The 26,944-nt window shown below is 43.0% G+C and overlaps 1 protein-coding gene across 4 annotated transcripts in view; it reads right to left on the bottom strand.

The window, feature by feature from the left end:
• The window catches only part of CAPS2 (calcyphosine 2), a 925,516-nt gene that overhangs the window by 659,033 nt on the left and 239,539 nt on the right, over nucleotides 1–26,944 (bottom strand). For 3 of the 4 annotated variants that reach the window (XM_069229545.1, XM_069229547.1, XM_069229546.1), the window contains exon 7: nucleotides 673–732. The exons of the other annotated variant lie outside the window; for it this stretch is intronic. In XM_069229545.1, coding sequence (XP_069085646.1) covers nucleotides 673–732 — 60 coding nt within the window. The remainder of the gene's footprint in view (nucleotides 1–672; nucleotides 733–26,944) is intronic. 4 annotated transcript variants of the gene reach the window in all.

Genomic DNA, 26,944 nt, shown 5'->3' with positions numbered 1-26,944 from the left:
TATACGTAAGGCCAGGCCTGATCCATCAGTGCCAACATTCTAGAAAGTAAGTTACACAAAATGAAAACAAATCATGCCAAGGTGTGTCCGAATATCGTGCACAAAAATATAAACTAGCAAAATATGGTGTCCAAAACATCGTTTATAAAAATATAGTTTCATTGGGTGTAGATTTCCGAACATTAACTCAAACGAGGCGATATTTTTCCACACAATATTTTGGAAATTATTATATTTACGGTTGACGAAATCCTTACTACGATAATACCAAATCACGTTGACAACAAATCAGCAGAAATTCGCAGATGCCAAGAAATAAAGTCTGCGATGAACCCCTCTCGTCTTCTCTAACCTCGACTCTTTGCAACAAGGAACTTTAGACTGACATACCTCATTCTTTATGTCACATTTTATTGCCCATTTAGCCAAAACCTTATATCATTCAAACAAATTAAAGCACTTACGAAACGCCTTCCACAGGCAAAGGTCTGAAAAACTTGTAAGCTACTACCCTGCTATATCTTGCAGTTCATCGTCTCAAGTTAACTTGTCAACGCAGCATTTTAAAATACATTTAGCGCTGTCATGCAGACGAGCAGTGCAACACAACACCCCTAGTGGTAATTCAGTGTTTACCTTCCCTAGAGCACTTTACATCAGCCCAGTACTTACTATCTTATGCGAGGTCATTTTAGGGTGACCACCTGGCATTGATGCAAATTCTGGATAGGACTGTAAAAAATGCAGGACAAAGGGTCAAAATTCAGGACACAAATTCAACAACAAACGTCAGTTTTACAGACACACACAAGGGAGGCCATGCCTCACTATGTTGTCAGTGAATTTATTAACTTTTTAACATAGCACTATTTATTCACTGTGGTCTTTTTGTGATTGCCTCCTGGTATGCTACATTCAAGTGTTACATTACATCCATGTTCAGTTGTAAATTAATGCCCTTCAGTACTGCGGAAAGGCCATCACCCCTACCCAAATCTACCCAATCTTTCTTGAGGAGAAAGTAACAGCAAATTTTTGATAATGTTTCTGAACATTTTAAAACCCCACAGTTTGGGAAACATTAAGGTAATTAACCTTTTGTAAGTTTAAACACATTGAACAAAAACATCTGGCTTACCCCAACCACCCATGGACTTTCAATCTAAAAAAATATAAAGAGGCAGGGCAGATGGTGTGGCCGACAGTCTCACACTTAATGTTAGGATGTGAGGTAGCCACAACTTGTCTGTAGCCTCACAGCACTAGAGTGTATGCCTGGAACTCTACATTTATCTCACGAGTCTACTCTGACACTGCACCACTCTACATTACTGCACTCTCTGCCACTCTATTGTATGCCACTCCATTGCACTGTATGCCACTCTATTCTGTCCCAAGCCACTCTATACCACTGCACTCTACGCCAATGTACTCTAAAAAAACTGCACTGTACCCTGCACCCCTAGGCTCTACGCCACTGCTCCTATGCCGCTCTACTCCACTCCACACCACTGAGCCATTAACTTTTAGCCATGAACAGCAGCCACTCTGATGTATAATATAGCTAAAACACATTGGCAAAGCCAATAACTCTAGCGCAGATGAGACCTATTGGCTTTGCCAGTGTTTGTTAGTACTATGAGGTACCGAGGACCATGGAAGAACTGTGAATGTGTAAGTCCTTATTTTAAACATGCATTTCGGTTAAATATTAAAAAGTGCTTCTCAAATACAGATTTGAATAATATACAGTTTATTCCCAGTACTAACTTTTTTTTATAACACTCCATTATAAGCACACACTCCACAGCTCACCTTGGGAACTTAAGGTACCTCTCTAAAAGAAAACATATTTGCCATCAGAAAGCTTTAAATGACTCCTTTGTTTAAAGTCAGTGCAGGTTTTCAAGCCCCTTTACATTTGCAGATTTACCAGTTTGCACATTTGCATTTCTTTAGGGGAGACACTGTGGCAAGAAGGCCTTTTCTTATCTGTCTGCCCCTCCCTCCCAGCACAGGAGACTCCCTGCCTTTCAATCCAGCTGGGGAAACTAATGTACCTGCAATTTCGCCCTGCCTTCGGTGTCATTTTGGTGAAAGGCTAAAATTACGGACAAATGCCGTCCGTTAAGGCTTTCATCACGGCCAACGGACATCAGGGCAAAATTACGGGCAGTCCGTGAAATTTACGGACGGGTGGTCCCCTAGGTCATTTAATTGTTGAAAATCACACCTACTTTTGTTTCATACGGAAAAACAGGGCACATGGTGGTTTAAGGATCTTGTAAATAATGCAGAATGTATCGAAACCAAGGCATCGAAGTTTGCTGGTAACGAATTACCAGTCAAGATGTCTTTGGAAAATTACTTTAAAAAAAACTTAGATCAACTGCCCTTCAGCTATCAGAAATCAATTTTGATTTTCAACAGAGAAGACCTGGGGGACACTTACGGAGGGATGGGCGAGAGAAAGATGGCCTGGAATACCCAGGACGCTTTTTTGATTATTTTGACTTTAATCTGTATTTCTTCTTGGGTCCAGGAGAGCTCTTTTATGGGCATCTGCTAACTGTGGTGGTAAGATATGCCATTTCAAGACAAGACAGTGTAAGTAGATCTCGCATACTAGTGCCCGCACTGATGGCAACATCAGTATCACTTGAGTGTGGAAGGGCTTTCCGCTTACCCTGAAGAGCACCAGTAAAAGATTCACAAATGTCTGAGAAATGCCAGTTTGCTCTCAAGTGCATCGCTAGAAGGAAATATTGTTGCTAAAATTACTAACGCCAGTGATGTGTGTCATTAGACCACAACCATATTGAAATAGTGGCACTATGGGGAAGCAGTAGTTATCAATCCTGATGTGCACCCTGAGGAACTTCAGATGAACCTTGCACAAAGACTTGAGATCCACATGGGTTTCTCAAGATAAGTCTGGGAAGGCAAAAATAGAAAATGTATTAATAACTAGTTTGCGAGCACTGGTATCTTTCATAGATTCAAATGCTATAAATATTACCTAACATCAGACTGGTAACCCACATATCAGTAGTAAAAGAAGAACATTTGATGTTGTAGGATTTGTCTGTCTCAGCCAATGAGTTGGATAGGCCCTAGCTCAATGCTCATAATCTACAGCACACGTGTGTCAATGTTTAATATTCACCTCAGCAATGATGCGAATCTATGAAAGATAAAAATGTTTGTAAGCTTTTCTTCTCCTGCACTGGAGAATGCTTTTGGAGATATTTTAACCCTTTCACTGACATATCTACTGGCGTACATACACATAATTCAAGTGTGTTCACAGGATACATTTATGGCATATATTTACAGCAATGAGGGAAAGGGTTCCCTCCAATCCCTGGGGCAGTTTTTACCTTTTCTTTAACTCGATGGAAGTGAACATCCTTAATTGTTTGGGGGTGAGTGGAAGGAGTTTGCAGTAGCCTGATCCTTCCTGGGCACTGACACCTTAAAGCGGCAGCTCAGTGTTCAATTTCGGAGTGCCTCAATAATATGCATATGATAGCACAGTTGCATTAGATGGCCCTGAGAGATACTGCATATCCCCTACCTGGTACATTCAAGGATTTATCTGGTGGGCAGGGAATTGGAGGGGCTGAAGGAGGCCATTATTCATTAATCAGTTCCTCCCTAGCCAAGCCCACCAGTTTGAGGCACCTTTTTTTCTGTTGGTGGGAGGAAAGACAGTGGGAGTGAGAGCGGGAGAAGTAGCCCGTTCTTTCCATTATGTCTCCCACCACCCATAGGGGATAGGAAAGGTTTGGACTAGGATTGTTCCTAGTTCCCTCTCCAACCAATACCTACTTCCTGATTCAGTTTCAGACAGCTTCCTTGTATCCAAGTGCTTCTCTGCCCATGGGAGGTATTGAGAAAGCAAAGAGCTGTATGTCTGTGCCCCAGTAACTAGTCAGAAACAATTTGGATTTTCTTTAGCCTAAGAATAAGAATAGGATAAGAAATCTAATGGTAATACACCCCTTGTATTGCCTGTGGGTAGTCTGAGCAGATAGAAAAAAAAAAACAAGTCTGGGAAGCCCCTCATCAGGAGACCCAAAAGAACAAAGATGAGGGTCAAGGCTTGGCAGGGATATATTCGGAAACTGGAGGGAATTTCAATGTCCTGAAATAAACGCAAGTAATTGACAAATGTCACGTTCAGAATGCTCTCTTGACCATCCACCCGGGCGATGGAGGTCTGGTTTGCACTTACAGAATTAGGAAATATATAGTTTTATACTCTCCACATAGTGCTGAGAAATTCATCATCAAATAGTTAACCACAAACTGTGTTTCTGCCCAAATTCCATGATATCCATGGTTAGCATTCAGGGATTTGTGCATTTGAGAAATGCAACAAAATACTGAATATTGAAAATATATGCAAGTTTGTATATGCTCAGGCTGCAGTGAAAAATAAATGTGGAATTTACACCAACACATAACCCAGAAAAAAGGACAAAGGGCCTCATTACGAGTCTGGCAGTCCGAAATACGGACTGCCAGATCTGTGGAGAGGAGACCACTGTGGAGTTGGCAGTCTCTCCCTCTCAGTCCTTCTACAATGTTTCCACTGGGCTGACTGGCAGTAATTTCTGAAATCAGTTGTTTCTGCCGGTCACATAGAGGAAACCGTGCAGCATATTGGCCTTGGCTCCTTATTGAGCCGAGGCCAATGCCGTCGCACAGTTGGTGCTCCCAGTGCACATTACGAGGGTGCTGGGTAGGGGGGGCCCTGCGCACCCAGAACTGGGCTTCCACCAGTCTTTTCATGGCAGGGTCCCCACCATGAAGATGCTGGCGGAAACAGGACTCATGATCAGTGTCGTGGTGCTGAACTCAGCACCATTGTGGCTGACCACGACTCTGACTGCCGCCACCCCACCTGGAACCATGTTCCTGGTGGGGACAGCAATCCCCTGGCGGTCGGATAGCTTGGAGTGCGGCGGTCTGACCACCACTGCAAGGCTGGCAGTCTGAAGACCGCGAACCTCGTAATGGGGCCCAAAGTCTTAATGGGTGCACAAAGAGACTAAGAGGTATATGTGCTTGAGCAACCTAATTATGAGCTTTTGAAAAAAATATCTGGCATTTTGGTGCACAAGCACCCCAGCAATGGGTTTATACCTCACATGGTTTGAACAGACTGGCATGCAGTTCTTAAAGCAAAGATAATGGGGTGTTTGGTGAAGGTTTGCCCTCTTGAAACAGGGTTGCAGCACCACCTGCACTACACTTTTGATTCTCATCTAGATTGAATGACAAGACAGTAGTGTTTATAATCAGTGAAAATGGTACTTTACACATTTGTTGTATTACAACCCCTACAGCTAAGACTGTGGGGTTTCTTACATTCCACCTATGAAGGTTTATTATTATTCTTGAAAAATTTCCCTCTCTGAAGGGTCACCTTTTTTGCCTTCCTCTTTTTCAGATCTTGTTTTTGTTGGTTTTAGGACTCTGGGCACTGTAACACTTCTAACTAGTGCTAAAGTGCATGTGCTCCCTCCCTAAAACATGGTAACATTCAGCTCATACCCAATTGGCATATTACATTTACCTATTAAGTCCCTAGTAAAGTGCACTAGATGAGCTTTAAATTAAATGCTACTAGTTAGTCTGAAACACGGATTGTGCCACCCGCATAAGTAGCCCCTTAACCATGTCTCAGGTCTGCCATGGCCAGGCCTGTGTGTGCAGTTTCACTGCCACTTCGTCTTGCCACGCCTAGGATTCCCCTTTTCTTCCATATAAGTCACCCCTAAAGTAGGCTCTAGATAACCCATAGGGCAGGGTGCTATGTAAGTAAAAGGCAGGACATGTACTTTTAAGTTTTACATGTCCTAGTAGTAAACAAAACTCCCAAAGTTGATTTTCACTACTGTGAAGCCTGCCTCTCTCAGAGGCCAGTGTTAAAGATTCATTTTTATGCTTTTAAGAGGTAATTTCAGATCTGAGAGGAATAGACTTCTCATATTTGCTATGGCTGGAATGGTAGTAAGAACACCTATTTACTGGCAGAGCTGGATTCCACATTACTATTTCAGAAATGTCACTTTTAGAAAGTAGGCATTTTTCTGCATTTACTGGCATCTGTGCCTTACAGCCCGTCTCTAATCCACATCTGGTCTGTGCTGGTTGACAGTTTCCCTTGTGCATTCCACTCAGACAGCCATAAACTCAGGGCACTCTTCTGCATCTACATTCATCTGGATACAGATGGGTTTCCCTGGGCAGGAAGGGTGGAGGGGGTCTCTTACACTTCAAAGGCCAGTGGCATGCCCTCAAACAAAGGACTGATAACTCCCCACAGGGTTCCTGGCAGATAGGGGTGTGTTGAAAGGGGAACATGTGCACTTCAAAACCACTATTTGAAGTTTCCTGCACTTCAAAGGCACTTTTGAGTATATATACTCGGTCTGTTACCCCACCAAATTAGACACTTCTGGACCTACAACTGTCAGAGGGACTGCATTGCTGCCCAAAGGAGTCATCTGGACTTCTTTGCTGGAAGGACTGCTGGCATGCCAGTTGCCCTCCTGCTAGCTGTCACCTGCCTCTGCTGGAAGGACTCTGCGTTCCTCCTTAAGTGATCTCCGAGGGCGTGGATTGAGCTTGCCTTTTGTTCTGAGGGCCCTGGGCTATCAAAAGCTTCACCAAAGAGAAGAAAATCCAGCATGTCACACCACAGGATACTTAATAGGGTCTGTACATTTGTCATCCGCACAATATCTTATCTGGCCCATGACATCCTTGTGTTGCTTTGCAAGGCAAAACACCAATGATTCATCAATGCCCGTAGCTAGCATCTTGTTCCTAAGCTTGCTCCTATTTACCCGATCAAAAGCAGAGGTCAAGTCAATATATGCAAGATGTAATCACCTTTTCTTGACCAAAGTACATTTGCTAATGAGTAGGTGAAGATTAAGACACTACTCCACTGTGCCCAGGCCTTTCCTGAAGCCGTACTGAACTTCAGAGAAACAGCCTGGTTTGTCAACAAAGATCCAAGTATTCCCAACAGGGCTCTGTCCAGAATCTTTCTTTTGGTCTTATTTTATTCAGATAAATATCTATTTTTCTAAACTGGCGTGGAGTACTTCTGTGATGTTTTCACTGTATTATGTATGAGGTATTGTAGGTAAGTGCCACTTTTTGCCTAGTGTTGATGCCAACTGTGATTGAAAGTGTGCTGGAACCAGGCCCCAGCACCAGTATTCTTTCCTTAAAAACTGTACCTTTGCGTCCACAATTGGCACAGAGTTAAGTCCCTTGTAAAAGGTACCCATGGTACCAAGGGCCCTGTGGCCAGGGAAGGTTTCTAAGGGCTGCAGCATATATTATGCCACCCTAGGGAACCGCTCACTCAACACATGCACACTGCCAGGCAGCTTGTGTGTGCTTGTGCGGAGAAAAAGGCAAAGTTGACATAGCAGCCCTCTCAGGGTGCCATGCCCACAAACCACTGCCTGTTGCATAGGTAAGTCACCCCTCTAGCAGGCCTTACAGCCCTAAGGCAGGGTGCACTATACCACAGATGAGGGCATAGCTGCATGAGCAATATGCCCCTACAATGTCCAAGTCCATTCTTAGATATTGTAAGTACAGTGTAGCCATATTGAGTATTTGGTGTGGGAGTTTGTCATTACGAACTCCACGGCACCATAACGGCTTCACTGAATACTGGGAAGTTTGGTATCAAACTTCTCAGCACAATAAACCCACATTGAAGCCAGTGTGAAATGTCTTGAAAAATGCACACAGAGGGCATCTTAGAGATGTTAGTCCAACTGCTGGTGTAGGACTGAGCGGTCTGTGCCAGCCTGTCACTTTCAGACGAGTTTCTGACCACACGGGGTGAGTGCCTTTGTGCACTCTGTCATCAGAAACAAAGCCTGTCCTGGGTGGAGCTGCTTCACACCTCCCCCTGCAAGATCTTTAACCTGGTTGTGAGCCTCAAAGGCTCAAACCTGAGGTTAAGGTGCCCCAGGGCACTCCAGCTGGTGGAGATGCCCACCCTCTAGACAAGGTCCCACTTTTCGCGGCAAGTTCAGCGGGAAAATTAGGGAAAACAGGGAGGAGTGACCACCCCAGCCAGGACCACCCCTAAGGTGTCCAGAGCAGAGGTGACCCCCTCTCAGCAGAATCCTCCATCTTGGTTTGGAAGACAGGGACCAATAGGGATAGGTATGTGCCCCCCCTTCCCAAAGGGAGTGGGCACAAGGAGGGGTTTGCCACCCTCAGGGACAGTAGCCATTGGCTACTGCCCTCTGACCCCTAACATGCCCCTAAATCTAGGATGTAAGGGCCTCCCTGATCCCAGCTCACCAGATTCCTGGCGACCTACAAGAAGAAGAAGGACTGCTAAGCTGAAAAACCCAGCAGAGAAGGAGGAAGACGACAACTGCTATGGCCCCAGCCCTACCGGCCTCTCTCCTGCTTCAAAGAACCTGCAAAAAGACCAGAGACGCGTTCAGCGGGCCCAGCGACCTCTGCCAACTCCAGAGGACTGCCCTGCACACAAAAAGGACCAAGAACTCCCGAGGACAGCAGCTGTGTCTGAAAAAACCTATAACTAAGAACTCCCACCTCACTCCAGATGGGTGAGTTCTGACCCCTGTGCACCCGACGCCCACGGCCCATGTCCAGCTGGTCCACCCAGCAAGAAAGGGTCCCCAGGCGATTGGGAGCAAGAGCCCACCCCGGGTTGACCCCTCCAAACCTCCACAATGACACCTGCAGAGGGAATCCCGAGGGCCGTCCTGACCGCGAGCTCCAGACGAAGATAACTGACGCCTGAAGAACCACTGCACCCGCAGCCCCCAGGCCTTGGAGAAACCGACTCCTGGCGCAGCATCGACCAGCAGATGGCCCTCCTCCCTGTACGACAAGTGGTGTGCCCGGGACACCCCACTGGACCTCACCAGCAGCCTCTGAGTGACCCCCGGTGTCTCCCCATAGACCTGCATTGGAAACCGGATGTCCTGTTTGCACCCTGTACCCGACCACCCCTGTGCCGCTGAGGGTGTGTTTTTGGTGCCTAATTCGCAGCTTCTCATTCATTTTTTTTGAAGGAAATACACCAATATTGGCAGAAAGCTAGATCTTGGTCCAGAAAGCATACTTTGGTGCAAATCTGGTCAGTCGTTTTAGAAATACTATGGTACAAAATCTTTGCATAGGTCATGCTGCAGAGGATACATAGAGTCAGCAGCTCTCTAGATAAGATATGATTGGCTGCCACAACATCAACAGAGATATGGTGGCAGGTTCAGTCCCCTCTGCTGCAAAAAAAAGTACAAAAAACACATAAGGGGCAGCATAGGAATACACTGCCCCCTAGACCTGGTGGGGGTCTCAGAGGGACCCTCCTGGAGCCGAAGATGACTTTTTAAAAATTGCCACTGTGGATTCAAGGAGGATCTGCAGCTCTGATAAAAAAAATGGTGGTTTATGCCTTTTCACAATTAAGCCCCCTATGGTGGGGCAGGGCTCAGGGAGGTGGGGTGCCTGCTCTAGGTTTATTTAAGAGGAGGGGGCATGAATTCCTCCCTCCCTGAGCCTTCATACAGGCCCCACAGACTACATTCCCTGGGATCAATAGTGTAACTATGGGGAAACAGGCGTGCACCCCCCTCCCCCCATCCCGAGCCTTTACACATGACCCAGGGACTCCATCCCTCAGGGTCGATTTATCATTCACTGTTCTAGACAAGTCATGCCTCATAATGCCCTGCAATGGCTTTTTGTTTATATTTTTGGAACCTGGTGGTGCCCCTAGAAGAGGCAGAAGCGTCACTAAGGATTTTGTTAATATTGCAATATTGCGGGGGCTGCTGAGAGTAAAACAGTAACTCTCCTTGGTCATTGAATCCATGAACCCAGAAAGGTTTGACATCTGTTTTATTAAAGCACTTTGACCTGGAGCTGTATGCTCTTCAGCTGGAGTGTAGGGACCACTTGAGGATGGCTCCACGGCTGCACTTTGTGGCCCGACAAATGTTAAAAGTAGGACTCAGGACAGGTCTATTTTTTATAAGGCTTTAATTAAGCATTGTAACGTGTGATTTTATAAAATATACACTTGATTATAATCACGGTGACATTTTGACAAACACAATAGGTCTGCTTTGTACATGCACGGCCTCGGCAACCAACCCCACGTTGTGCAAGGTCGAAGGATGCAAGCTGAGGGCACTGGGCGCGAGCAAGAAGTTGGGGCAAGCAGTGGGTTTTAGGTGCAGGGCCTGGACTGTGGCCAGGCCCTGTCCCTAACCCTGTGCCACGCACTGCAATAGACATCGTATTTTATGTTTAAAAAGAAAAACAGAAATTCACTGGGGGAAAAAAACAGGTTAAAGGGACATAATAGTTAAGTGAAAATGGCAGGTAAAACATACTGTTTTAAACAAACAAAATCACTGAAATTCATCAGTTATGGTTATCTGACGTAACTATAACTCATGCCCTAAAGTAACTATAACTCATGCCATGTAAAGTAACAACAACTTTAAAGATTTGTGTCTGGTTTTGGACTACAAAGGTGGGAGCATAAGTCCCACACTTTGTTCAAAAGCACTGTTCAACAGGAGAGAATATCACTGCCACTTCTAGCTGCTGGAACCATGGTTAGGGGCCAAGGTCTGCTAGCCTCCCTGCTGGGTGAGCCACTTGCCCTGAGCCTGAAGCATCAGTCTTCTGCCTATCTGTCAAGAACTGTGAGGAGAGCACCTGGAGGGAGTTGGGCAAGTGGGGATTCTGGTGAGGGGTGTGAGATGCCCAGTCCAGTCAAGACTGATGCACATAAAAAGTCTGAGACCACCCGTGCCAGGTGAGGGTTACTGTGAAGTAAGGGCTGTTGTCCTTGTGTAGAGCCAGTCGGCAGCCCCTGTATGCTCGGTGCAGGCCACCATGAAATAGGCCATCACCCTTACCCTTATGCAAAGCCGACTTGCGACCTGTGTGGAGGAAACAATTGAACTTCCCCCCCACTCCCTTATGTGCCAGGAGGGGTCCACCATTGAGTCAGGACTGTTGCCCTGGATCGTCGTGCACCAGCTGCAATGAGTAAAACTTGCCAATGAGCCATGGAGGTGGACATCCAACAGTGATGCGGGCTGTCAAGAGACTCACAGAGGCCCGACGAGTCACCTGTGAAAGACCGCAAGAGATCATGAATCCTCAGCATCTTAAGCCCGGAGCCCATAAAGACAGGCCTCAGTCCTCCTGCACTTGTTGTTGGCTGTCATCCGGTCAGGTAAGACTGTTCCGAGTCCAGCAGGCCTTTTGGGCCAAACAAAAACCTAGCGCGTAACACTGCTGAATTTGAATCTTAAGGTATACTTTGTCCCATGGTGAATAGAGCAGGCTGCATTTGAATGTCCCTCCAGTATTGAATCAGAAATTAGAGACCTCATTACAAAGGGACAGATGCTCAGTGGAAGTGGACTCAAAGCTTATCAACTTCAATGACAAACAATCTGTGCCTGTAAAGGACAATTTGGAAAACTAAACAGAGGTATTTGGTTCAAAGGTCCATCGTGCCTTTTAAGGGCTGCTTTTCTAAACATAATTGAGATCTAGATGGTGATTACATTGGAATGGCAAGAAACCCATCTTAAAACTAACATGGCTGCCCACATGGCAGTCACTGAAGATATTTTCTTGCCTGCCACACATGCTTGTGTTCTTTAAGAAACCAAATTAACCAAATTCTGACATTTCGTGCAATGCAGACATTGGAGTTTAACATATGATATAGCATATACATTGTAGTGCACCGGTCTGCACACTAGCAGATATGATACTACTCTTTGGCAAATACACCTCTTTAATACAGCTGAAATCTGAATTTATAGTTGCAAATTTATCAGTGTGCCTGTTTCTCCCTCTTACCACCTTTAGGAGAGTGCCATTAGAATACTGTAAGAAAGTCTATTTTTTTTTAAGTGGTACACCATTTGCTTTAGTTTGGTTTTGCTGGTATTTTCAGTTTGGGCACTGAGTCAGCCACTCAGTATTGGAGTGTGTACGGTCCTATACCTAAACGTGGTGTAAAATGAGTTAAGCCCAATTGTAATTGTAATAGTATTTATATAGCGCTTACTAACTCTGACGAGGCGTCAAAGCGCTTTTCGTCGAGTAGCACGCTACTCCGGAACCCAAAAGGAATTAGTGGAGGGTTAGTATGGGGAAATATCAGTACAGTTTTAGTATTATTATGAGTTAATTTGAGCCACGGATATGTGAGTTTGTTAGTTGGATTGACTGGAGTAATGGAGGGTAGGAGGAGTGAAGGAGGGAAGACTCCAGAAGTGTTAATTGGGAGTTTATAGTAATAGGATTTAGGCTTGGGATGAGTAAAGGGAAGATGGAAGAGGGAAAAGTCAGTGGAAAGGGTTAGGGAGATCATAGTAGCAAGAGGGGTTTTGGATGAATTAAAGGTGAGATTAATGAGGGAGAATTTAGTAGGGTTGTTTGGGAGATCATGGTAGTAAAATATGGTTTGGGTGAGTTAGATGTGGAAGAGGAGGGAAGAGCTTAGGCAGGGTTATTTAGGAGATGAAAGTAGTAGAATGGATTTGGGATGAGTCAGAGTGGGAAAGCAGGATAGAGACATGACAAATGGTGATGGGTAGACAAAAATAAAGCTTGCAAGAGAGTAAAAATATAAAAAAAAATATTTATAATTTATATATATATATATATATATATATATATATATATATATACACACACACACACACATTTTTGATCTTTGTTATTGAATTTATTTATTCTTTATTATTAATATTTTTAGATGTATTTATGATTTGAATTTTATTTATAGATTTTATTTTATTTTTACTCTAGTACAGTTGGACTAAAGTAATAAATAAATAGATATGCAAGCACATAGTAAGGGAATATATGTCCAAGGAATATAATAATGGGTATAATATGAGAAGAAAAGTAGTATTGTATAAACACAGACTTTCAAGATTTGGCAAATTTGAAGTTAGTTAATAAGTGTAATTTTCTACCATTTATTTATCTTTTCTCAATTTTTGTATAGCCAAATACCTATGATAATAAACATTTGATCAGTGTGATATAAGATGAGAGCAGGAATTCATAAATATCTAATATAACAACTTATCTAGAAGCTATGCAATGACCTATGAACATGATAAGCATTGAATAACATACATATATATATATATATATATATATATATATACACACACACAGACACACACACACACACACATACATATTTAAACCTTGAGTAAATATACATTAGTTAAACAGGTTTAAAGAGTATGTGTGTAGTTTATTGTTATGAAATAGTATTGATACATATTTTCTAAAGAACTATATATATCTAGAAGAATATACACATAATCAGATAAAAAATATTTATCAACACATGCATATGCAGTCTATTGCTGTTTGAATATGGTGGTTATGAAGGAAAGAGCCAACTCTTGAGTAGTCTTCTGAAAACAAGATAGTTATCTGTGGATCTTACAGTTGGGGGGTAATGAATTCCATAGTTTGGTTGCTTGAACATAGAAGGATGTATCACCTATAGTCTTTTTTCTTGTATGGTGGAGTTCAAAGGCAGGGTGCCAATCTTGAGCGGAGGTTTCTTTGTTGAATGTACTTGGTTATTTTGCTATGTATAGCTTTGTGGGCAATACAAAGCAGTTTGAAGGTGCATCTTCTGGCATCGGGTAACCATTATAGTGCTCTCAAGGCAGGGGAGATGTGGGCTTGTGACTTTACATGTAATAGTAGCCTGGCAGTGGAGTTTTGAATACGTTGTAGTTTTTTCATGATAGAGATGATCCATGGTAGAGGCCATTGGCATAATCCAGTTTGGACAGTACAAGCAAGATAGTAGCTTGCACTTTGTGTGGAAATCCGAGGTGGGGGAAGATGCGTTGCAGAGTCTTCAAGATGATGAAGCTTGTTCGTGCTAACTTGTCCACTTAGGCATTCATTGTTAACTAGGAGTTCCATGGTGATTCCAAGGTTTTTAGCTTCCTTGGATGATTGAGGAGGTGGTCGGAGATCATCAGGCCAGGCACACAGTGGGTCATAATTTTTCCAGTCACCACATATGAGTATTTTTCGTTTGGAAGCATTTAGTTTGAGATGGCTCCAAATCATCCACTGATCAACGACTCTGAGGCAACTGGAGATTAGTGAATTTTCAATGTTTTTGGGGCATTCTAATTTAAGTAGTATTTGTGTGTCATCTGCATAATTGTAGCACATGAGATGAAAATCATTGATCACTTCTGGTAATGATATCATGTAGATGTTGAAAAGCAAAGGTGAGATGATTGATCCTTGGGGGACCCCTGCTTTTGTGAGGTAAGGTTTGGACGAGAACGGCGGAGAATAGATGATATTAGTTCTTTTTTGAAGGTAGGATGTAATCGATTTGAGAGCAGTCCCTTCTATGCCAGCTTCGTGGAGTCTTTGAATCAGGGTGTCATGATCAACAGTATCAAAGGCAGCCGAGAGGTCCAAGAGAAGTAGTGCAGCAACTCCATTGCGGTCAACTGTGTTTTTCAGATCATCCCAGATTGCCTCTTCCTGGGCGAAATCCAGTTTGGTAGTCTGAAAGTATAGAATTGTCTTCAATGAATTGTGACTGCTGCTCTTTCTATCAGTTTGCCCAGTAAAGGTCTATTTGTGATTGGTCTGTAGTTGTTGGTGTCTTGCGGGTCTAGGTTTGTTTTCTTTAATAACGGTCGTACATATGCCTTTTTCAGGTCTACAGGAAACATTCCTGTAGTTAAAGAGTTGCTGATGATTCTTCTTACTGGTGTGGCAGCAGAAGTAGATAAAAGAATGTTCTTGAAGATGTGTGGTGGGCTTCCTGTAGCCACTCAAAGTTTTGTAACAGAATTAATTGTATCTAGATCTGTGTTGGCTGTGTTTCTAAGTCTTCAAAATTGAGTTTGCTCCAAGGTCGATAGGTACATGTATGTAAGTAGTTGTGGGGTGTGTTGATTTGTGGTGTTTTACGTTGGAAAGTTATCAAATGGTGGTCTGAGCATGTGATTGGTGTGATGCTATGAACGGTAACTAGTTCACACATGGCAAAAATGACATCTAGGATGTGTCCAGCGATGTGTGTGCGATTGTGTACAGTCTGATGTAGGTTCATTGCGACTAGGCCAGTGGTGATAGCTTTTGGATGGGGCATATTGGGTTTGTCAAACCAGATGTTTAGGTCTCCAAGAATGCATAGGTTTGAGTATAATGTAATAAGGTTTGAGACTGTATCTAGAAAAGCATCTGGGAATGTGGAGTTGTTAGTTGGAATTCTGAAAAGGAAGCAAAAGTTACAGATCGAAGTTGGAGTAGGGTGGCATCTGGTGAGGAGGGCTTCACAACTTTGTATGGAAATGTTGTCTGTTTTACCGAGATTAATTGCCTGTTTGAATATAATAGCTAGTCCACCTCCTCTCTTGCCTATACAGTTTTGTGTGATTGTTTGATAGTCCAGAGGAAGGGCTTCATGCCACCCTGGGGCCATGTCATCTCCCAACCATGATTCTGTTATGAATAGTAAGTCAGGTTGTGTGTCTGTGAGCAGGTCGTAGATGTGGTGTTGTTTTTTGAGAGTGACTGAGCATTTATGAGCTGGCAGTTTAGAAAAAGTGTGTTAGTGGTGGTGTTCTTTTGTTTAGGAGAAGGGTGACCAGTATATTTTGAGCTAGTAGCAGGTATGTTGTTAGTTGTGATAACTGTGTGAGGGTCACAATAGTCTTGATTTTCAAAATAGTGTTCCTCTTCCAGCAGGTTTTGGAGGCATTTTGTTGGGTCTGTATGTGTGGGTGGTGGACTTGGTGGCTGAGAGAGACATGAAGAGTGTACTGTTTTTTGTAGGGTAGCCTTATTATGTAATAGACAAGGGGATGCAAAGTTGTTAAGAGTGGCATGTTGTTTATGTTGTTTGCGTCTGTTTAGTGTGGAAGGAGTATAGGTTAGGGGTGGTAGAGGAGCATGTGGATCATGATGTAAGGCTCTGAATTGGGCAATGGATGAGAGGCGGGTGCATGAAAGTTGCTGTGTTGGGGTGCTTGTGGTCGATGTTTGTGAAGAGTGAGAGTGTAGGGGTAAAGATTGGACGGGATTTATATTTTTTGTGTAGTAATGAGGGTGGGCGGAGGTGTGACAATAAGAATAATGAAAGTTTGTGTTGATATGATGTTCTGATGTGTGTGGTCTGTATTGTTTTTGTGGAATAGTGAGAGGGGATATTGATGTAGTGGTCTTCGGTGAGGAACTTGTATGCGAGTGAGTGCTGTTGAGTGGTATTAGAGTATTACAGGGCGTGTTGATGTGCTTTGGAGATGTTATGTTATGGTGTTTTGTATAGTGCCAACTGCCCGGAGGCCTCGTAGCGCATATCGGCCTAAATATTACACAAGCTAAAGGGAAAGTGTGACCTCAACATAGATTGAAGTGCTGCCCTTCAATTAAAATAGCCATGTGTTAATGGCCTTCCGAAATTCAAACTCCTGTCTCATCAAACGAATATGAATAGGCAATGAGTTCCAGAGTCCTGCTCCCTGATACTTCAGAGATCTACCTCCCCAAGTTACTCTTTTTATTTTGGGGAGCACAACCAAGGCTTTAGAGGAAGATCTTAAAACTCTTGTGGGTTCAAAGAATGAGGCTAATGTTTTTAGTAGATGAGGACCCCCATTGTATAGAGTTCTATGCAAAATACACAGAGCCTTAAACTTAATTCTTTTCCTCACTGGGAGCCAATGCAAAGCAATCAAAGCTTTCTTCGCCGACGTGTACCTTGGTATATTAAACAATAACCTAGCAGCCGCGTTTTGGACTATTTGCAGTTTATAGACCACATACTCAGGGGAACCCAATAGGAGGCTGTTCCCATAGTCCTGCCTTGACAAGATGAGGGACTGTACTGTCAGTCTTTTGGCCAGGGGAGGGAGCAAACCAATTACCTTGCGAAGTAACTTCAGTATTCCAAAACAGGTGGCTTAGAGTCTCCTGACCTGATAATCTAAGGCCAGTTTGGCATCTAACCAGACCCCTAATGCTTTAATATGGTCTTTAGGTGACGGTAAGTATTCTAGATGGATTGCTGGCAAAATATTTTCCGCCGGATAAGATAGCCTTCCTAAAAGCATTATTTCGGTCTTTTCTTCATTAAGCTGCAGCCTACTCTCTGTCATCCACGCGGACACCGCTAAACAGGCCGGTAGCACCGCATTATCTGCGTCCTCACTGGAGGAAAAGGAGACTATTAACTGCGTATCATCTGCGTAGGATACCAAAGGAATCCCAAAAGGTTCCACAACTTCTGCCAGGTGAGCCATATAAATATTAAAAAGAGTCGGACTCAAAGAACACATTTAAATTTAAACTGATCTGAAAAGCAAGAGCAGTCTAACACCTGAAAAGATCTATTTTGCAGAAAGGAGCTCGGCCAATTAAGCTCTTGGCCTTTAATGCCACTGTTTTCCATTCTTTGAATCAATAGTCCATGATTGACTGTATCAAAGGCGACACTTAAGTCCAACATTATTACAGCAGTCACCAGTCCTAGATCCATCCGTTTTCTGGCCTCTTCCGTGACCGCTATCAAAGCTGATTTGGTAATATGGGCAGGTCTAAAACCCATTTGCGTAAAGTGCAAAATGTTATGTTCTTCCAGGCATCCCGAAATCTGTGTGTTGACATACTTGTCAATTAGTTTTGCCATAATAGGCAGAAGAGAGATTGGCCTGTAATTCTTTAATACGGCACCATCTAGATTAGGTTTCTTTAGCAGGGGCCTCACTATTGCATGCTTCCATGATGCCGGTACAATACCACTGTGTAAGGAGCTATTCAGCAATTCCGTTATCACTGATAATATGGCTGATCCTCCCTGCCTAATTATGTGAGGCGGCGCGGGTTCTAAGGGGGATCCCGATTTCAATTTTCTAAGAAGTAAGGAGGTCCCTTCCACAGAAATGGCAGGAAAGCTCTGCTGCGTAGGCCCATATTCCTTATCCTCGCCCGACTGACCAGGACGTATCACCTCTTTACCTGGGAAATTCTTATAAATTTCCTCAATCTTCTTTAAGAAGAATGAGGCTAAGTTGTTACTGTGTTCCACTGAAGCTATCGTTGCTTCCAGGCGATTGGGGACGTAAAGCAACTCCTTCAACACCCGGAAAATTTCTTTAGGAGAGTCCGCCACCCTCTCAATTTTGTCGCCATAATATGTGGCTTGAGCTAGTCTTATCTCGTTATGATAGAACCTGATTGAACCTCTATACTCTTCCCTGCCTGCCTGCTTTAGAGATTTCCTCCATTTTCATTCAAGCCTCCTACAATTCCTCTTCAATATTGTCAGGTGCGGGGAAAACCAAGGGGACTTATCTCCACTCCTCTGCCCAGAAGGCGACTTGTAGGGCAGCGGAATATCCAAACTGTTGGAGATCCAGTCATTGAAAAGAATGGGATCCATCTGGTTGTCCCTCATAAAGTCTTTTTTACTCCTAAGAAGCAGATTGATCCATTCTCCTACATTAAGACTGTTCCATTTTCATACCTTTCTATTTAAAGGCTGATCAAAACTATGGACGTTGGGCAGCTTGGTTTTTAACGTGATTAAAAAATGATCAGACCATGCTACAGGGGCCGGAGGCAGAGCACTTAGCGAGGAAAGATTGCTAAATACCAAGTCTATCGTGTGTCCTCTCTCCTGTGTTGCACCCTGAATTAATTGATGTAGCCCCAAAGCTTCCAGATTATTCACCAAACGCTTAGCTGCCGTAGGTTCTAGATTATCCACTTGGATATTAAAATCTCCTAACACAGTTAAATTGGGTTTCCTGCAGATTAAATCTGATATCTGATCCAGTAGTGTGAGTGTATGAGGTGTGTAAGAGGGAATGGATGTGTAGCAGGGGAGTTTGTGTTAGTTGTGATGACTGGAAGAGGTAATATGTGTGGTGGAGTGGAGTGTGAGGATTGTATGGTTGTGTGTAATTGGTGAAAAGAGGGGAAGGGTGTTTGTAGATTGTGTGTTGGAAGGCTGGGTTTAGGAATTGTCATGATGAAAGGTGGTCTGTGTGGAGCAAATAGAGGATGGTGGTGTTGGTTTGTATGAACAGGGAGTGTGTATCTGGAGGGCTGAAAGTAATGTGTAGTGTGGTTTTGTGTTGTGTGGGTGATGGCAGGTTGTGTTAGTGGGAGTGGACAGAGTAGTGTTTGCTGTGAGAATGAAGGTGTTTTACTTTTGTAGTTGTGGTGGATATGTGGATAGGTGTGTATATGGGGTATCGTGTTGGATGATGGGACATTGCAATCTGTATGCGGTCAGTTTGTGATGCAGGCGTTGGATGTCTTTGCAGATAATGTGTTTGCATGTTGAGGGATGAGTAGGGAGTAAGTTCCTTTCTGATAAATGGGAAATTGGGCAGCATTTCTGGCCCTAGGCCCGACTAGGCCCAAACAGGCAGCTATCCTTGTCATCTCTGCCCTTAGCCTCGACGCCCGGGCTGAGACGCCCTGAGCCCTATGCTTAAATAGCCCTACTGGCCAAAAGAAACCTAGTCCTAACCCTAACCAATCAGATTTATAACCCTAAATCGCACAACCAATGGGAGACCCAACCCTAATCACCAATCATACCCCTAATCCTGACAACCAATCATAACCCTAGAACCAGAAACCAATCAGAATCTCAGCCCTACTACCAATAACAAGCCCAACCCTAAAACCAGGAACCAATCAGAATCTCAGCCCTACTACCAATCACAAGCCCAACCCTGAAAACCAGGAACCAATCAGAATCCCAGCCCTACTACCAATCACAAGCCCAACCCTGAAAACCAGGAACCAATCAGAATCTCAGCCCTACTACCAATCACAAGCCCAACCCTAAAAACCAAGAACCAATTAGAGTCTCAGCCCTACTACCAATCACAAAGCCCAACCCTAAAAACCAGGAACCAATCAGAATCTCAGCACTACTACCAATCACAAGCCCAACTGTAATCTCTATGGCAATAGAAAGACCAGCCCCCAACAACCTATCACTACACCATATGCAACAACCAATAGAAACGTATATAAGGGCCAGGTTAACTGAAGCCCAGTCCCTGTGGGTAGGGAGAAGGGAGCTCCTGCTCTATTCAGAATCTCCTTGGATACAGACAGGCTGAATCCACACTTCCAAGCTAGCAGAGTCTACTTTCCAGGTAAGTGAGAGATTGTAAAAAATACTGAAATACTATTTGTCACGCACTCTGAAATGTGGCTTTTGTTAAGGCAAAAACAGGGTATGCAGACAGTTTCTAAACACAATTTAAATCACAGAAACAGATTAAGATCTCTGGAAGATGTATGTAGCCTTTTTACTTAGAAATGTGTGGTGTGGGGGCTCTGTGCAGTCTTGTGCCACAAACTAGGAGGGAAATTTCCAACAATCACGGCTAAAAAAACAGCACTTTAAAAGGCCAAGCTGCCTGAAACACAGAGAGTCTACAGTAAACAGGCAAGGATATCAGTAAAAACACTTTTAAACAAATAATAAGATTTCCCAGAAAAGTCTGGGGCTCCTTACCTAGGCCTCTGAGGAATCCTTAATCAATGGGCTGAATTAGGGCACAGGGAAAAATTATGGGCTCTCAAAATGGATATTGTCAAATTGGCATATTCAACTTTTAAGTAAGGCCATAGAAGCGTAGAGCAGGAAAATGCACCAGTAGTATAAAATTAACAATGTCCCGTGGGCTTTAGTGTACATTTAGAAAAACACATGCATTACTGTAAATCCTGGGTTCAGGCTTACATCGGTAGACTGGATAGCTACAGTGTAAACACTGAAGCAATACAAATCTAAGGAAACTGGCATGCAGAAAGAAATATTTACACCTTTAGAGGCCTATTTATAAACTGTATTTTGTAGTCCATTTTTTAAAGTGGTACACCATTTGGTTTAGTTTAGTTTTGCTGGTATTTTCACTCTGGGCACTGAGTCAGCTACTACTACTTGCTGGTATTTTTACTCTGGGCACTGAGTCAGCTACTCAGTATTGGCGTGTGCTCGTCCTTATCCCTAGACATAGGGTAAAATTAACTAAACCCAATGGGCATATTCAACTTTAAAGTAATGCCACAGTAACTTAGAGCAGGAAAACGCACCAGTAGTGTAAAATAAAAAATGCCCTGTGGGCTTTAGTGTACATTTACAAAAAACATGTGCATAACTGTGAAGACTGGGTTCAGGCCTGGATAGCTACAGTGTAATCACTGCAGTAATACATGTCCAAGAAAACAGTCCCACAGAAACAATAGTTCACATTTTTGGACCTATTTATAAAAAGTATTTTGTAGTATGTTTAGTAGTACAACAAAAGTACTATTCATGTACTAGAAAATGCAATTTACATACCTATGCGTGGAGATCTCCGCCCTGAGTAACTATACCTTGCGCCCCCATCATGCACAGTTTATGACCTCACCTATTACATCATTCGTGAAATGTTAGATATCCACAGATGACATCATTGATGGCCTTGTGCCCAACCACTCCCAAGTTGTGTATGTCCTTCAGCCAGGAACAACACCCCTACCCCATGGGTGCCCATCGCCTTCACGATTACCTTAATTTTGAATTAAACATTGAATTAATTTAAATTTGTCAATTTTATGGACAGTCTCAACGTAATCACCAATGTTGCGAAATCTTATGTAATGATTGTCGGTCCCAAAAGTACCAACACTCTTATTTATGTTGTAAAGGCTCATCACATAAGCAGCATAAACAATTTCGATACTTTGGTATTGAGCTGGACTCTAAACTTAACTGGCAATAATGATCAAGAATAATGTTATATCCTATAATAGAGTCACCTATAAAATTGGTGACTTTTCACAGTGATTGGGGCACACCCACAGGAAGGCTGTTTTAGAGATTTTTTAAAGCTACATCTATCCAATGTAAGCTTAGCCCCTTGAGGTGTTGATCTTTATTAAAACTGAGTGAAGCTTTTAAAAACTGACTGGGGATATTTTTACATATTTGTGAAGTGCTTGGGGAACTTTAATCCGGTTTCTGAGGGGGAATTGTTATGACGCATTTGCACTTTTTTTTATATCAACCATAGAACAGTTATTTTTGGTTGACGCTCTTGTGGTTGGAGGACCGGCCCAGATTTAAACACGGCAGGGCAGCCGGCACACCAAAGACGAGCCCTTCTGCACCAGACTGGGACCAGGGGCCAGTGACACTACATCTCAAACCTCCTATTGGTGGATTTATCACAGGGGTGTTTTGCTCAAAATAAGAGGGGCGTTTAGCGCCAACAGCAGCCATGTAAGGGATGTCTCTAAGGCAGAGAGCACATTTAAGTACTGCCCCTATAGTTTCAATGCTGACCCTCTATCTGGGGAACCCCCTTTACATAAATCTGGAGATAATACGTTTCTTGTCAGCTGCTGGTCCATCCCAGGGCATAAGTTAGACATCCTCCTGGATGATAAAAATACAGACTTCGTTTTTCCTTACGAAAACATGGCTTTATTAGGAATCAGGACCAGACATTGTCCAGGCCCTTCCTCCAGATTACTCTATAATCAAGAAGGATAGAGTGGGGAGAAAAGGCGGCGGTCTCGCCATCATTTTGAAAAACCCATTTAACTGCTGAACTGATTTCCTCACTCTCCCACAATGTGAAAGTCTTCTGTTTTCCATCTCCTTTTCCCCACACCTCCACATTTTCTGAACTCCTAGTTTATTGTCCTCCAGGTCCAGCCAGTCAATATATTCAAGCTACTCCTAAAGTTCTTGCGAACTTGGCTGCTAAATCTACTCATTTCACTATTTTGGGAGATTTACATTTTTTATTTTGATGACCCGCAGGATTCGCAAGCCTCCAGCTTTATACATGATCTAGGTGCAATACATTAGGAGCAAAGGGTCCAGGGCCCCACTCATTTAGAGTGACACCTGTTGGATCCAATTATCTCTAACAATCCACTTTTGGAAGTCCTGGATCCATTTCCTCTCCTTTAGACAGATCATTTTTTAATTTACATGATCCCTAGGATATCTAAAGCACCAGTGACCCCTAGGAGCAGGGCAATGGTTGATGGACATTGGTATCAGCTAAATCAGGAAAGCTGAAGATGGTGACTGAGTGGATACCTACCCTGCCTGGGCCCTAAATCACCGATTGGCTAAATCAGTCCCTGTACCAAAATATCCCCAAGTGGATAATAACAGAAAAACCTAATAAAACGTCTCCCTTGTGGTGCTTCCCCCATCTCAGAACTTTAAAGAAAAACTATAAAGTGACAGAAAGAGATTGGAGGGATAATTATGCAGAATCTACGAAAATTATGAATCTGGAGAAAGTTAGAGTCTACCATTCGGATATCTGTCTTGCTCAGGTGTCCTACTTTGAAACTAGGATTAATGAGGCCTGTAATCTCCCTAGAGAAATGTTCACAATTACTAAATGGTTGCTGAATTCTTCTTCCAACGCTCCTTTAGCTGAACTTTCAATTGATAGATGTAACGAGATGGTCTCCTTCTATAACTCAAAAATGTTGGATATTTATCAACCCTTTGAAAAGGTCAGTGGTTGTGATCATTCCGTCCCTTCTCAATAACACCAGGGATAGTTTTACCTCCATCCTAGCTCATTCCACTCCCTCTTTCATTAGAGGAGTTTACTGCTCTTTTTAGTCAAATTAATTCAGGATCTCCTTTGACCCAGCATACCCTAGAATTATTGCTCTTGAACAGGAAGGAAATAAGTTACTTGCCTGTAACTATAGTTCTCCAGTATTGGAATCTTTCATAGATTCACATGCTTGAATCATTCCCCGTCGTCGAGATGGGGTTCCCAGTACCTTAGAAAAGACAATGTCCCCAAAGACACAACAGCAATAACTTACAGCTCTACTTTTAAGTAATCAATCCAAGTCCTTATGTAAACAAAGGACCAAACTGCAGCATTAACCAATCAGATAACCCCACCCTCTAGAACCATCTCGACAGAAGCTCCAGTACCTCAGTATTTCTACTGCACGTCATGCTAGGGAGTCTCCACTGAGCTCTGCTAATTTTTTCCTGTTGAAGTAGATTTACCACTACATCTGGGTTTATTCTCTATTATAGAGTGTTTCTAGTTCACACTCAGAATATCTGGAGCCTGACATCACCAGCATAATGTCTGACAGAGAGAAGAAAAGTCGCTTTAGAGCCTGCAGTACATGTGGAAAGAAAAGGCTACACTCTGATCATCCACATAGAGACTGTATATATTGCCTCTATCCTGAACATTCTGCTGCTGAATGCAAGATATGTCGTACCTTTTCCTTAAAAACTCTAAAGGACAGAGAGGGAAGACTGCTCATATGGCTCCAAAAGCTTAATACAAGGGAGAACCCTGTCTCAGATTCTGACAGTGAGGAATCCTCCTGGTCCTCTAAAAAGTCCCAAAAGAGACAAAGATCGCCTCACTTTGAAAAGGGTTCAGGGCAACCCTCAAAAGCTTTTAAAAAGACCTCACAGGGGTCTGGTAAAGGCCACAGTCTATCGGCATCACCTCATGAGAGAAAATCTTCATCAAAGTTTAAACACTGGACTTCAACTTTGAAGGAGGTGTCTAAACCTCCTTCAGAGCCTTCCACACCTACACCGAAAATTATTACAGCCTTTAAAAAGCCTTCTTCAGCCCCGGATGACAGACCGTTGACGACGACCCTACCGTCGACGAAGTCATTGTCGTCGACGAGAACAAATACAGCGGCTGTATCAGCGACAACAACGTCTACGGGTACCAGCCTATCGACTATTGCTTCCTGCTCGTCAATGACGTCTACATCGACGGTAGCTAAGTCCAGAACGTCGACGATGAAGATAAGGATGTCGATACCGCCGACAACGAAGATTCCAATGACGACAGCATTGTCGATGACACAGACCAGAGGCAGACCCTCGCAGATTAAAACGACTCAGTCGACGACTTAGTCGACAGCACGGTCATCAACACGGTTGACGAGGAGAAAAATTCCTTTGGAGGCCTAGGGAGACCAGAACCTTTTTATGAACTGGGTCATATTGTTAAAGTGGATATTACTTGGGCCAAGCAGGCCTTTCTCTCCAAGATGGCTGTGGAGTGTGAGGTTTCTGCTTTGCCCTTGCGCACCTTGCACTATTTTATTTTGGTTAAATCTGTGGGCGGCTTGGAACACTCCTTAAACTTGGACATGCCCAGCTATCATCATAGGCTGCTGACCCTGTTTAGGCTAAACTTGATTCCTCAAACTATGTTCTCTAATGGAGGTTAGATTTTGATTTACCTGTGTGCTTTTGTGATAATGTATCCATTTCTGATACCTTCCCTATTGTGATGAGCTTTCCTAGGTTTAGCAAATTACATCACAAATATATTCGACCCCTTCAGCTACCTATGAATTTTAATCAAGTGAGGTCAGCATTTTTGGTTTTACAATTTTTATCCTGGTTTCTCTCTGGTATGATCAGATCGAAATAACAGATCTTACAGTATCATGTGTTGTTTTTTCTGTGATAAGATTTTACTATGTGTACTTCAACCATGTTTTTTTATGCTACACATTAGTATCTCTGCTTTTATGATTTCCTTTTGAAAAATCGAATACCTTTTTTATTGACTGAATTTAAATATATTACATTTCAATTATTCTTGAAAGATTTATTGACCAAAAACTCACCTAAAGTATATGTTTATTTTTATTATGTATTCACAATAATTAAACATTATGTGCACAATTAATATACTCATGTTTAAAGAATAAAGTAACATTTATTTTTAAATTAGAAAAAAATTATAAAAATAAATAAACTGAGGCATATTATATACACACACACACACACATATATATATATATATTTGTTAATTACCCAATGGCATTCAACACTGGGTAGTTATAGTTAGGTCTGCATTTTCATACGAAGCACATTTTTCTGGTTTGCTCATCTCTTTGGCACTATTTGACGAATCTTCACAACATTTTCTAAATTAAAGTTAATTGACATCAGCTCTGTTCCAGAAAGTTTTTAGGTGATCAATCAAGTGGGGGCTGAGAAAAAAGTGGTATCCCAAAATGCAAAATCCCCATACATTTTCCATAAAGGTTTTTGAACAGCGCTACCGCAAAAACTGCTGAACGGAATTACACCAAATTTGTCAGGGAGATCGATTTTGGCCAGAAACCATGTTTTGTAATTTGGTGTAAATCTGTTCAGTAGTTTTTGCAATATTAAGATTTTAAAAAAGCGTATATGTGGATGGATGGGTTGGAGCGACTCTTGCTAGAGACCCTTAAATCCAATTTTAAAAAAAATCAAGCGCCTGATTGGGCTGGGTGCTTTTTTGTCCCCTTAGGCCGATTCACTCCCACAGGAGACTTGCTGCCGTGGGATCGAGTGCTCCCATTTGCTGCCTGCAACATGACAAAAATGTTGCAGGCAGCAATTACAGAACTCGGGGAGTTAGTCCCCTGCCCTGAGTTTATCTGTAAACACTAATATAAGGGGGCGGTATAGGGTGGCCCTCTAAGCTGCTAGGAACTCCCTGGGCCCAAAATGTAAAAAGAATGATTTTAATGATGAAATGGCAGCCATGGGGCACTGTGAAAAAAAAAGCACAGCCCCTGACACATTCCCCCCACACCCCTCCCTGCCACTTCCACCCCCCTCCCCCGAGCCTGTCCTCTAGGATCGATTTTAAAAAAAGAAGGGATTTGGCCGGTCAATTAAGGTCGCGGGGCTTCATCCACCGGGGACACTTCTTTATAAATAAGAGGAGGGAAGCATTTGGTCCCCCTCCCTGAGCCTGTATAGGCCCTAGGCACCCCATGTCCTGGAGCAGAAATACTTATCAGGGGAGGG

Source organism: Pleurodeles waltl, chromosome 4_1 (genome assembly GCF_031143425.1).
Source record: "Pleurodeles waltl isolate 20211129_DDA chromosome 4_1, aPleWal1.hap1.20221129, whole genome shotgun sequence".
Classification (NCBI taxonomy): domain Eukaryota; kingdom Metazoa; phylum Chordata; class Amphibia; order Caudata; family Salamandridae; genus Pleurodeles; species Pleurodeles waltl.
Note: the sequence above shows the minus strand (reverse complement) of the source record. Positions and strands in the feature narration are given on the sequence as shown.